Here is a 14136-nt window from a genome sequence, read left to right as displayed (position 1 = left end):
GCTTTAACTTTTAATAACTCTGTTGCTTTCCTTTTAAGACATGCTGATCTTAAGACTTTTTGAGTAATATACAATAATTGGGTAAACAGTGTTGGGAGGCAAAATCTAAAGTAATTTTCTACTTGACACAGTTCCTGTAAGTAGAAAATCATAAGTATTTCATTGTTGCTTTACATTTCTAGATACAAAGAAAACGAAAACAGTTTTTATTAATCTTTTTATTTTGAAATTATTGTAAATTCACATGCATAGTATAAGAAACATCATGCTAAGAAATGATCACGATGATGAATATACAACTATGTGACGATATTGTGAGTTATTGAGTATATATCAAGAATGGAACGATCATATGGTAAGAATGTTTGTATGTTGTTATGTTTAATAAATAAATAAATAAATAAATAAATGCAATTTTAAAAAAAGAGAGGGAAATGCTATGGGAAGAGACCATGTTATCCTTTACCCAGTTCTTCCCGATGGTAAAATCTTGCAAAACTATAGTATGATATTACAACAAGGAATTGGACAGTGATATAGCCGGGAAAGTTGAGTAAGAATGATGAGCTCATTGGCTGCGCGGCGCGGGGGCACAGGAGAGTAGGGAAGGAGGTGCATCTGGGCGCGCGTTCACGGGTCGCGCGCTTTGGGAAGGCGCGCGGCGGCGGGCACGGAGAGGCGCGGAGGAGCGGTGGGGGCAGGCAGCCCTATCCGCGCAACCGGGAGCAGCCCCGGGAGCAGCCCCGGGAGCCGGGCGAGACGCCCCCAGAACCTGTGTTCGGCGCGCTGGGAGATTCCGCGCTCGCTGCCACGGATCCCGCCACTAAGGTCTGCCTCGGTGCTATGGCCATGTTCCTGTACATTCTAGAGCAGCGGCCAGCAGGATGCAGTGAGATGCGTTCCCAGACCAGAGCCACTGTTTCGAGTAGGATTGACATCTTAACAATATTTCGTCTTTCAATTCTTGAACATGGAATGTCCTTCTATTTATTTAGGTCTTTGATTTCTTCTAACAATGTTTTGTAGTTTTCTGTGTACAAGTTCTTTATACCCTTGATTAGTTATCTGAATGTAGTTAAAAGGGAAATGTTAGAGTGTACATATGGTAACAATAAAAATCTTAAAAAAAAAATCCATGGAACTGCATAACACAAAGTTAAACCATGGACTATAGTTCACAGTACAATTATGAAATGTGGTATCATCAGTTGTAACAAATGTTCCACAGTAACGCAAGAGGTTAATAATAAGATGGTATATAAGAATCTGTATTTTATGCGTGATTGTTCTGTAACCCACAACTTCTCTAATAAAGACAAAAGAAGTTATTATGGATAATTCATTTACTGTATGAAATGTAAATTTGTATTGAATTGACTAATCTTCTACCTCATAATTTTTTAAATTTTAATTATTTTTATTGTTTTAAAATTATTTTTAAAAATTAATTTGATGTACTGCTGAATTCAGTTTGCTAATATTTTGTTGAAGATTCTTGCATTTATAATCATGAAATACTGGTCTATAATTTTCTTTTCTTGTGGTATCCTTATCTGGCTTTGATACGACGGTGAGATTGGTCTTGTAGAATGTTTTAGAGTGCTACACCTTTCTTCCATTTTTTGAAAGAGTTTGGTTGGATTGGTGTCAATTCCTCATGGAAGGTTTGGTAAAATTCCTCTGTGGTGCCATCTGGTCTGGGCTTTTCTTTGTTGGAAAGTTTTTAATTACTAATCAATTTCTTTACTAGTTATTCGTTTTTTGAGATCTTCTGTTTTTCTTCCTGAGGAAGTGTTGGTAGGTTTTGTGTTCTGGGGAATTTGTCCATTTCATCTGGGTTATCTCATTTGTTTGCATACAGCCATTCATCATGTTTTCTTATAGTCCTTTCATTTCAGTGGGGTTGGTAAATATTGTCCCCCTTTTCACTTCTGATTTTAGATTTTTGTGTCTTCGCTCTTTTTTTCCTTCATTAGGCTGTCTAAAGGTGCATCAGTTTTATTGATCTTTTCAAAGAATCAACTTTTGGTTTTGTGATTCTGTCATTTTTTTACTCTCTATTTCATTTATATTTCATTTTAAATTTTCTTCTTTTCTGCATGCTTTGGGTTTAGTTTTCTCTTCTTTTTCTCCTTCTTCAAGTTTTGACGTTAGGTCTTTGCTTTGAAATCTTTCTTCTTTTTTAATGTAAGCACTTAGAGCTATAAATTTCCCGTTCAGCACTGCCTTTCTTGCATCCCGTAAGTTTTGTATGTTCTATTTTCATGTTCATTCCCTTCACGATATTTGCTAATGTCTCTTGTGATTTTCTCTTTAACTTACTGGGTTGTTTAAGAGTATATTGTTTAATTTCCACATATTTGTGCATTTTCCATTTCTCCCTCATTTCTAGCTTTAACCATTGTGGTTGGAGGAGATACATCATATGAGTTCAGTGTTTTAAATTTATTGAGGCTTGTTTTGTGACATAATATATAGTCTATCCTGGAGAATGATCCATGTGCTCTTGAGAAGAACGTATACTCTGTTGTAATTGGGTGAAGTATACTATGTATGCTAGGTTGGTTTAGAGTATTATTCAGGTCTTGGCTTTTCCTTATTGCTCTTCCTTATAGATGTCCTGTGAATGGGATGTTTTTGTCCATTATATTTCAGTGATGATACTTATTGTTCCTTCAGAAATATTTTAATTTTCTTTTTTAAAATATGATGTTGAATGAAAACTTAAACATACAATTCACTCTGGAAAAATATATATTGTCACTAGATTTATCTCCTGGATTTCACCCTAGTGATTTAAAATTACACCTGACCCACTCTCCATTTTTACTAGTGATGTGGATCCAGGGCAGCCAGATCAGTCCCCTGCACCTTTTCTATTTTAGCGAGGAGTCCTGGAGTCAGGTCAAAGTATCTTCCTACTTTCTGAGACCTTGAATCAGGATATGATCTTCACTGCTGATTTTTATGGCTTAATTATAATAAACTTAAAATTCCAGTTTTTCTCTTCTTTGTGCTTTTAAGAATAAGCTGTCAATCCACAAGTCAAATGAAAATTTTTGTATTGTCCTTGGATTGTAATTGGGAGGAGAGAAACAGCAAGAATGAGAACTAGAGCTAGAGAAAGAAGGAGTATGATTTCTGGTGCTTAAGAATTCAAAGATTTGAGATCATCCTAATTAATATCTTTCCAAATCATAAGGGTGTAAATGTACTCTGGCTCAAGTTGGGCATTTGTTTTATTCTCTAGGTTTCCACGCCTGATATCCAGGAATCTCCAGTTTCCAAGAACGGTTAGTGTGTTTTGTCATGTGAGATTTTCTTCCTTTTTTTGGTAAAATTTTGAACATGTTCAACACTATTCTGCCTGAGTTTCTGATCTATCCCGTGTCTACTCATTTGGTGTTTTTTCTTCAGCCAGTCAGTTACTTTGTTAAGAAGTTGAGCAGATTACTAAAAATAAGAGAGCAATGATAAAGGATGGAGTCTCCCATATTTCTTTAAAAATAAAATGAGAAAGGATGATGAAAATATTTTATGTAAAAATAAGTGGTTCTTGGGTGGTGCCCTGGTAGCTCAGTGACAGAATTCTCACTTGCTGTGCCAGAGACCCAGGTTCAATTCCTGGAGCCTGCCCACGCAAAAAAAAAAAAAAAAAAAAAAAAAAAAAAAAAGGTGATTCTCATTCCTGCCAATCCTGAAGAACACCTAGGGCATTATATAAGATTCCACAAAGGCTCCATGCACCAGGGTAACTTTCCAGAAACCTATAGCCTCCAGATGGGTCCCTAGACCAGATATATCCTGAAATGCAGAGAGGCCAGCCTCTCCAGACCATCAGCTAGTTCCATTCCCCATCTCATATTATCAACAGCCCCTTCCAACATGAAAAAGTTAGAATGGACATAGCCCGAGTACCCCTAAAGAGTGGGAGAAGATAGTGATGGTGAAGTTATACAGAGAGCGTAGAGATTAAAAAATGAGTATGATTGCTCAATCATTATATTGATATTTCTTTTAATCCCCAGGGTCTGGGAGCAGCTAGTAGCAAAAACCCAAAAATGTGGAACTGTAACCCATACCAAACTCTTGAAAATGTTCTACAACTAATTGTTGTGATGTGTTTTGAAATGTATTACTTTTTGTATATATGTTATTTTTCACAAAAACAGAAAAAAAATGGTTGTGATGATAAAAAAACTTTTTATTTAAAAAAAAGTGGCACTCAGCATATTTTCAAAGAAAATCATCAAATAAGAATGTATTTGGCACTAAAGAGATGCACAAAGTTTTCTATCGGTAAATGATAGGCTAAAAAAATTGAGCTTTCCTTAAAGCATGTGAAATGTCACCATCTTTGACCCAAATCCACTGTTTTGTCCAGGCTCTGACCTGTTCCCCACAAATATTTTGCGAAGAGCACTACCTGAGCTTTTCTTCACTATTTGTTTCTTCCGTGGGGATTGATTATTTGAATCTTAACTGAAAGACTCCTGGGAAGCCCGAGGAATATATATATATATATGTTCTACATTTAACAACTGCCCTATTTTTATACTATTTTTGTTACTTATAAATAAAGAGGTACGTTAAAAATAACGAAAATTATATGACAGCATTTTTCACAGAAACCTGTAATTGTGTACATATATTTTAGGTTGGATCACAACTAGCAACTCTATCTGGAGGAAATCTTGACTGGCTTGATAAGCAGCAATTGCAGCGCTTAGATGAAAAGTTGATTGTTATTGATGAAAATGATAAGGTTATTGGTACAGACACTAGGAAGAATTGCCATTTGAATGAAAACATCGAAAAAGGTAGTATGGAATGTTCTCTTTGTCCATTTTGCAAGATTTTCTCATTTTTTCCAGCCGGCAAGAGGAGGAGAGGGGAAAGAATTAAGGCATTTCTCATGATGAGGAGACCCCTCAATCAGTTCACGTTTGTCTTCTTTAGGAGAAGATTCAAGAACAGTTAATCTTAAACCATTTATATGGACCTTTAATTTGTCAAGCAAATTTTAATTAGGTGGAAATTCTGAAATATTAGTTTGGGTCATCACCATAATCATAGACTTTCTGCTATATTATTTTTTTTCTGTGAGACAGAGTCTGAGGAAAAAGTGAAACAAACTATTGTACTGACTGCATATTTTTATGTTCATATGAATGGCATTTATTTTTTCAGGACTGTTGCACCGAGCCTTCAGTGTTGCCTTGTTCAATACGGAGAATAAACTCTTGGTACAGCAGAGAGCAGACACTAAACTTACTTTTCCTGGTGAGTCAGTTCAATGTATAGTTTAAGAGGAAGGTTTCATGTTTGGCGTGAAAGTATCGGGAAAATAAATGATTTGGATTACCAGTGTCCATCTCTCACTTTGGTCAACAGTTAGTTCATCCCTGAGGAAATGGGTAGTACTGACAGATCCTTATTATGCTGAGGTTTCTTCTAATGGTTGTTTGATTTTTGCAATACAACTCTGTGAGTCTTTGGTTGATTTTTGTTTTGTAGTGGAAAGGTATTTCAATGCAGAAGAAATGAGCGATGTAAGGATTTGGGAGATTAAAGTAAATAATATTTAGCATAAAATTAAAGAGAGAAATGATTATTTTACAATACAAGACTTAGAGTTATATATGTATTTTATTGTCAGTTTTATTCACACACCATCCCATATCCTAGGTATACAATCAGTGGCTCTTGGTATAATCACAGTTATTCATTGACCACCATAATCAAGACGACATTCCCATTTCTTACGAAAAAATAATCCCATCCCCTTATTATTGACATTTAGCTTTGGTAAAGTGCCTTTGTTACAATTACTGAAAGAATATTACAGTGCCACTGCTAACTATAGACTGTAGTTTGCATTAATTATATTTTCCTGTATACCACCCTATTATTAATAATAGTGACATGCATTTGTTCTAGTTCATGTAAGAACTTCCTTATTTTCTCACAATTAACCACCATCATCATCCATTTCAGGTTTCGCTAAGTTATACAGTCCCTGTTTTTATCCTCTAGCTTTCATTTTGGTGATACACACACAACACTAGCCTTCCTCTTTCAACCATACTCCCACTCAGCTTTGTTAGTTATACTTTCAGTATTGTGCTACCACCACCACACGTATGGTGGTCATGGACAATAATGGACAAAGTACTGTTTCCATTTCCAAACATTTACAATCAACCTCATTAAGCATTCTGTAGTCGTTAAACATCAGTTGTCCAATCTCCACCCACTTTCTATCTTCTGATCAACTGTGCTCTAGCGTTTAATTCTCGAGGTTGCTCATTATGGTTCATTCATATCAGTATATTTTTCGCACTTACAAAATCATGAGTGACCAATGTAGGGATAACAACTTTAAGGGGAGAAAGCGTGAATACCAGCCATAGAGAGAGCTCTTGTGCATTCTCTTTTATTCTGGGTAGAGTTGAAACTGAACAGGAGTCTGGTTTTCTGTAAAAGAAGAAGAAATTGAAATGTTAAACAAAAAAGAAGGCCTAGGATCATCTGGTTTTCATTTTAACATTTTTTGCATGGAGACTTCTACAGTTTTCAAAAACACACCTTGCCTACTGCAAGCAAAACTGGATGGAACACCCCACCCCAGCATAAACGATTGTGGTCATGGAGAATCCTTTCTTCCTCTCAGTTCCTTGTTCTCTGAAGTTCGGTGGATTTATCCTAGTCATTCCCAAACTCATTTCTGTATTTGCTGGCCAAGCTGTAGGCAGTTGGCCCTTCTGTGAAGCTGAATTAAGTTTACATAAGAAAAATTTAAGGCTGTTAATTTAAAAGCTTAACTGTGGGGCAGGCCATGGTGGCTCAGCAGGCAGAGTTTGATTGTAGGTGCCTGTCTGTGTAAAAGAAAAAAGGCTTAACTGTGGAACACATAACCACAGTATGCCAATAATGCTCCTTGCTTTAAGATAGACATCAAAATTGAAGCCACCTTCAGGATATACAGAAGTGAGGCAAGGGTTCCAGCTCTGTAATTGTATATTGAGTTTTAAGCAAACTTTTGTAAAGTGACTTAAAGCATTCACTATCTGAGGAGTGAGATGGAACAGAGGGAGAGTTCACGTGGGGAGTGGTTCCCTCTCACTTCACGTGTTCTTGCCATTACTTAGGTGCAGTAAGTAGTGCTTTCCACTAAGAAAACTTTGTCAAGGATATGATAGCTGCAATTCCTCCTATAAAACTATACTCATTAAACAAGAGCACCCTACTTTGCAAATGTGACTCTTGCCTTCTCAGTATCATCTCATGTCAAAACACTTGCCCCAATACACACATCTCACAAATACACTTTCCTCTTCCTCCTTTCCTATGATATTCAGATACTTAGTTGGGGTATAAATATGTATGACACCTCATCCTTGTCTCAGTGCAGCAGAACATACATGAGATGATAAATTCCAATTCAAGGATCTTCCTTAGATGAGCAATAAAGGCAACCCATTCTTAGGAGCACCTGCACGAGGTACCCAGCATTATGCATTACCTTGTCACATACCTCATCCAATCTCTCAGTGCCCATGAAAGCATCAGAGTCAGGCTCTATATAAATGCTCACAGCAAACCCTGTGCTCTTTCTGCTCTCCCAGGCTATATTTGTTACAGATCATTTTGTGTTTCCTAAAGGGTTTGTGTTTTTATTTAGCATATTCTGTTTTCAGGAAATAAAGGAAATGTTTTCCATGTGCATTCTGTCCAGGGTATTTTACTGACTCTTGCTCTAGTCATCCAATATGCAACTCAGAAGAACTGGAAGAAAAAGACGCTGTTGGAATAAAGAGAGCAGCTCAGAGACGTCTGCAGAGTGAGTTGGGAATTCCGCAAGAACAGGTACCTAATATCTGCCCAATAACAGGTGTAACAATAGTTAACCCAGTGCATGAAACTGGGTGAAAGTTGAACATGAGTTCAGTGATGATTTGTGTCCTTGGCTTCGAAAAGGCAAGTTACAAACAAGCAATAGAGAGAGCTGTTGTGCGTTCTCTTTTGTTCTGGGTAGAGTTGAAACTGAACAGGAATCTGGTTATCTATAAAAGAAGAAGGAATTGAAATTTTAAACTAAAAAGAAGGTCTAGGATCATCTGTGAACCAGTCATTCATTTTTGCCTCTATCTGTTAAAGAAGCTGTTAGAGAGAAAATCGATATTTTGTTTACAAAACTGGTCAGTTTCTATGGGAGTTTCTATTGCAGGGTGGGAATCTCTGTAAAGTCTGTCCCAGACAGATATACTGAAACTTTAAAGGCCAAAAACAGATTACTATTCAGACTTGAGTCTACAAAAGTTTAGTTAGATAGAACTAAAGCTTTGGGAACTAACTCTTTTGAAGGAAATGAATATGTATTTGTTTTCTATATTTGTCTATATATTCTCTATATTTTTTACTTTAGCGTTGTTAACATGGCACCAATTTTTGTCATAGGTTTCTCCAGAGGACATGTCATTTATGACAATGTATCATCATAAGGCAAAATCAGATAAAATTTGGGGAGAACATGAAATTTGTTACCTTCTGCTTGTAAGAAAGAATGTTCCTGTAAATCCAAATCCCAGTGAAACAAAAAGTTTCTGCTACATGAGCAAGGAGGAATTAAAAGAGCTACTGGAAAGAGGGGCTAAAGGAGAAGTAAAAGTTACTCCATGGTTGAGAGCCATCTCCGAGAAGTTTCTGTTTAAATGGTGGGATCACTTACCTGATGTGGCCCAGTTTGCTGAGCCTCATAAAATACACAGGGTGTGAAAGCATGGATGACAAGAATTAGCCGTAAATACTGCACCCAAACAGAAAATGCTGTGCTTATATTCCAGGCAAGCTTACCATACAACTGACTTTCTGTAGTTCACCTTTGCCAAACAAACTAACAGACAAAAAACACTTGATTGCTAATAATCTAGAAATCACTTATATTTAGCCTTTCTATCTGCTTCATCTTATCTTCACATTTTTCTTTTTTCTCATTTCCATAATTTTCTTCTGCTTAGTTTTAAAAAGGAAATTTAATATTTCCCCCTTACACTATTGATAAATAGTCAGTCATTCTTATATCTCTGGACTTGACTATGTCAGTTTCAATTCATCTTTCATTTGGGGCAGTCATATACTCATTGTATGGTGTATGGAGTTTATGGAGCGAAAGAAATTGGGTACTGATCACTGCTGAGTGTTGTAATAAGATGGAAAGGATATTCCTGTTGTTCTCTTGCATTGTTTGTGTCCTCCTATAAAGCTCGGAAAATGTGGTATAAGATTAAAATCTGTATCTCTTGAATCTGTGTCTCTTGAACTTTCATTCACAACTGTGGTACTGCATTCACTTTCATTGTTTCGTTCAACCTCACACTAGAGGTTCTTCCATTAAGACAAGAAAAAGACTAAAGTTTGTAAAGATTGGAAGAAAGAAATACAACCATAATTATTTCCGCACAGTATGGTTATGTGTGTCCTAAATCAAAATAATCTTCAGGTAAACCATTTGCATTAATAAATGGATTTAGTAAGATTACAAAATATGAAGTTAATATGCAAAAGTCACGTAAATTTAACAGCTTAGATGAAAGGTGTTAACTCCTCAAAAAGCATCAGCTGCCACAGCTTGACGCAACATGAAATTTGAAAACCCTAAGATGTTTTCAAATTTGAAATGTGAAAATTGAATTTGAAGTTTAAAACTCCCAAATGAAAGAGAATGTGAACAGTGACTGGAAAGGGGAACAAGAGAGGTTTCTGGAAACTCATAATGTTCTGTTTCCTGACCTGGGTAGTGGTGACAATGTTCATCCACTTTGTGAAAATTCACCAAGATAAATATGTTAGTTTTCCCTATCTCTGTATGCCTATCTCTCCATATTTTTATCAACATATAACAAGATGATATAAAAAGACATCTTTTTATGTGTCAATAAAAAGTAAAATAAAATAAGATTTTAAAAACTCTTCAAAAAAGAAATATCCAGGCCCTGATAGTTTCACTGGAGAACTCTACCAATGATTTAAAGAAAGAACACCAATTCTACACAAACTCTTCCAGAAAATAGAAGTAGAAGGAGCACATGCCAGTTCATCTCCTATAAGCCAGTATTACCTTGAAACCAAAACCTAGAAAAACAGTACAAAAAAAGAAAACCACAGAACACCCTTCTTGAATGTAAATGCATATACTCCTTAACAAAATGTTAGCAAATAGAATTCAGATACAGACACATATGCATATAATTATGCACCATAATCTAGGGGTTTATTTCTGAGATGCAAAGCTGGTTCAATATTTGGAAATAAACTAATGTATTCCACCATATTAACAAAAGAAAAAAAATACATGATCATATGAATTGATACAGAAAAGCATTTGAAAAAAATTCAATACCCATTATAAAACATCAAGAAACTAGGAATAGAGGGTAACTTCCTCAATTTGATAGAGAGTATCGACAAAAATCTTACAGCTAATATCATACTTAAAGGTGAAAGACTAAATGTTTTCTTCCTAGGTTTGAGAACAAGGCAAGAATGTCTGGTCTTACCCCTACTACTCAACCTAGTATTGGAAGTTCTAGCCAGTGCAGCAGGCAAGTAAAACAACCAGAAGTCATGCAGTAAAGAAAGAGAAATAAAACCATCTCTATTTGAAGATTACATGATTGCTTTCATAAAAATCTCAATGAATCTATAAAAAAACTTCTAGACTTAATGAGTGGATTCAGCAAGATCACAGGATATATGACCAATTAAAAAAATAAATCACATTTTTGTATAATTGCAATTCATTTACAGAAAGTGAAATTAAAAATATAATGCTGTATACAATTGCTCAAAAATGTGGAATACTTAGGTGTAAATCTAGTCAAATATGCACAGAAGTTGTAGTGCTGAAAATTACAAAATGCTGATGAAAGAAATCAAAGAATATCTACATTAATAGAGATACATACTGCGTTCATGGATTGAAAGGCTCAATCTAATCTAGTAAAAATGTCACTGTCTCAAATTGATACTTTTACACAATTTCTATCAATATCTCTGCAAGATTTTTTATAAATAAAGACAAGATCACTCTAAAATGCGTATGGAAATACAAAGAAACTACGATAGCTACAGCAATTGAAAATGAATAAAGTGGGAGGAACAACTCTATCCAATATATAGCTACAATAATAAGACATTGTGGCAATGGTAGGGGATAAACAGATAGATCAATAAAATAAAATGGAGAATCCAGAAATAAATTCCATAAATATGACCTCCTCATTTTTAAGTAAAATTTGTAGTTTAATTAAAATAAAACATGGATAAATTAAACAAACACAAACACTTTTCTGGTTATCAAATATTGGGACTCAAAGCATCTCCAAAACATTAGAGGTCCAACTTATTCCTGAGATACAGCAATCATCACAGAATATGTGATCAAATTTCACTGTTTGAACCACTCACATTTCTGTAGCAGAAAATAGAACAAAGTTCCTCAGACACACTTCTCCCTTCTGTCTAAAATATTTGCACAAATAGGCCCTTTCCATACTTCAAAAAAAAAACAAACATCTTTCTTGCTTAACCAATTGGCTGGTTACTCTCACCCTGGCATCTGATCTCTTAGTTAAAAGGTCCAGGGTGCCAAATTCAACCAGAAATTACCAGGACATCAGTGGCTACTTCACTGATCTTTCTCATGAAAGGATGTATGTGTCTTTCTACAAGGAAAGTCACTCCTCTGAGATTATTGTGTCAGGTGACAGTCATAGAGTGGAGTGGGGAAGAGGGAGAATGAAAAAGCAAAGGGATAAGAAAAGAATGAGGCTTTCATTATCTATTCACAGCCAGGAAGAATAGTCCAGTTTTAACAAACCACCCACTATTAACTCCAAACATACACAACCCAAAATAGAGGGGAAGGATAGAGGTCCTAAGGGCTGGAGAGACAAACGCTAATGACATAAAATAGCAGACTCCTCCACAGACATTTCTCACATCCCTAACACTGGAAGATGTTTAATTAAAAAGTTGCTGTTCAAAATTGTTCAGAAAACATGCTTAAAAATAGGCCTGCAGTCATTTTAAAAATAAACAGTCACTCCTCAGATATAAGTGGTATATATCAGATACCAATACTTGAGGGGCCTTTGACATGAATTTGAAAAATGGGCTGGCAGAGAAAAAAGAAGGAAAGAAAGGAGGTGGTGGGGGGAGGGAAGTATGAGGAGTACAATGTGGAAGGTAAGAAAGCTAGGAAGAGCATGTTTATAAGCCCATGCTGATCTATTCCAGCAGTCAAAAAAAGCAAATCCACAATGAAAAAAAAAATCTGAAAATCAATTTTAAATTCAAAGTACAAAAAATTGCAATCCAAAGCAATAAATATCCCAATGTTCTTGAATTGTAAAATAGAGCCTTCTGAGCCTGGATACTCAAACAGTTCAATGCTTTTCAGAGGTCATTCTTAAGTATTATCTGGCATAACTCTATCTCAGGTTTTATTCCTTGGTATAGACCAGTTCTGGGAGCAGAGAAAATCACAGGTATTTTCAAGTACAATAAGCTCCTGCAAGCAAATAGATGCAAGCAGAGAGGGATAGGAGAAAAAAACAGTTGGTTACTAAAGAGCTCCCATTTGATGTAGACAGTTTAAACTTTTCCCGCACAAATGTGTTAAGAAATGGGAATATGAACTATAATACCAAAGACACAAGACACTCCTCTCTCCAGAGGAAGGAGGAGAAGCGGACCTTAAAAAAAGTCAGAGAGAATGCTACCAAAGCTGCACAAACTGTGCTCTGTCCCTAAGGACAAATACCCCAAAGTCAGAAGGAAAGCAGCTCTTCTTTTCCATCTCTATCATTTCCTTCAATAGTTTTAAAGATTCCAAACCCAGACTCTTGCAGAACTGAGCTACAAGTGGGATACAGGGAAGTGAGACAGGTGGCAAGGAACATGAATAAGGCTCAACCCATCAAACTTCTGTATGCTTTCCCAAATTTCCCTGCCAGTTTAGTTATTGGTAGGTTGTGATTATGATTTGATACCAAAAAATTAAAAAATAAAAATAAAAAGAGGGGTTTGGTTTGGGGCACCCAATAGAAAAATGACCAAGGAAGCCAGAATTTAGTTGTTTCCTCTGTGGGCTGCTTAGTTGTAAGGAAAAGATGCTTAGGGCCTTCAATCTCTTCTGTCTAACTGGGAAGGGAAACAGGAAACAGGGAGAGGATATAGTCAGATGAAAGTCATCTCATCGTTTGGCACGGGGTGGAAGAGGGGGAGGTGGAGATGCAGGGGGCTGCCAGTCTTGCCTCTTCTTCCTTTCAATGTTGAGCCAGTTGGCCACATCATGTGCACATGTGTGAATGTTGCTGCTTTCCTCTGATCCTGTCAGATGTCCATCTCAAACTGAGCATCATCTTCAACTGCATGCTTCCTGTCATAATTGTTCACGTTGGTCAAATTGTTTACTTCTATATAGACTGAGCCCCCAGTCTTGGGGGTTGTTCATATGATACTTAACCCCACAAAGAATAGGTCAAATCTAGTTAAAATTTAGGCCTAAGACTCACCCCTAAGAGAGCCTCTTCTGTTGTTCATATGTGGCCTCTCTCTCTCCAGCCAACACAACAAGCAATCTCACCACCTTCCCCCTGTGTACATGGGACATGAGTCCCAGGGGTGTGGACCTTCCTGGCAATGTGGGACAGAAATCCTAGAATGAGCTGAGACTCAGCATCAAGTGATTGAGAAAACCTTCTCAACCAAAGGGGGAAGAGTGAAATGAGACAAAGTGTCAATGGCTGTGAGATTCCAAACAGAACCAAGAGGTTATCCTGGAGGTTATTCTTACGCATTGAGTAGATATCACCTTGTTATTCAAGATGTAGTGAATAGACTGGAGGGAACTATCTGAAAATATAGAGCTGTGTTCCAGTAGCCATGTTTCTTGATGATGATTGACTAATGATATAGATTTTACAATGTGACTGTGCAATTGTGAAAACCTCATGTCTAATGCTCCTTTTATCTACCTTGTCAACAAAGGAGTAGACATATGGAATAAAAATAAATAATGGGGGAACAAATGTTAAAATAAATTTAATTTGAAATGCTAGTGATCAGTGA

General features: G+C 36.4%; 1 protein-coding gene across 3 annotated transcripts in view; it reads left to right on the top strand.

The window, feature by feature from the left end:
* The window catches only part of LOC143675731 (isopentenyl-diphosphate delta-isomerase 2-like), a 30375-nt gene extending 21078 nt beyond the window's left edge, over positions 1–9297 (top strand). For all 3 annotated transcript variants that reach the window (XM_077151774.1, XM_077151772.1, XM_077151770.1), the window contains exons 2-6: positions 3251–3293; positions 4658–4820; positions 5191–5283; positions 7739–7869; positions 8461–9297. In XM_077151774.1, the coding sequence (XP_077007889.1) occupies positions 3251–3293; positions 4658–4820; positions 5191–5283; positions 7739–7869; positions 8461–8778 (748 nt within the window). In that variant the 3' untranslated portion in view covers positions 8779–9297. The remainder of the gene's footprint in view (positions 1–3250; positions 3294–4657; positions 4821–5190; positions 5284–7738; positions 7870–8460) is intronic.
* Positions 9298–14136: the final 4839 nt, after the last annotated feature.

This window comes from Tamandua tetradactyla, chromosome 1 (assembly GCF_023851605.1).
Source record: "Tamandua tetradactyla isolate mTamTet1 chromosome 1, mTamTet1.pri, whole genome shotgun sequence".
NCBI lineage: Eukaryota > Metazoa > Chordata > Mammalia > Pilosa > Myrmecophagidae > Tamandua > Tamandua tetradactyla.
The sequence above is the reverse complement of the archived record's forward strand: the minus strand, read 5'-3'. Positions and strand labels throughout refer to the sequence as shown.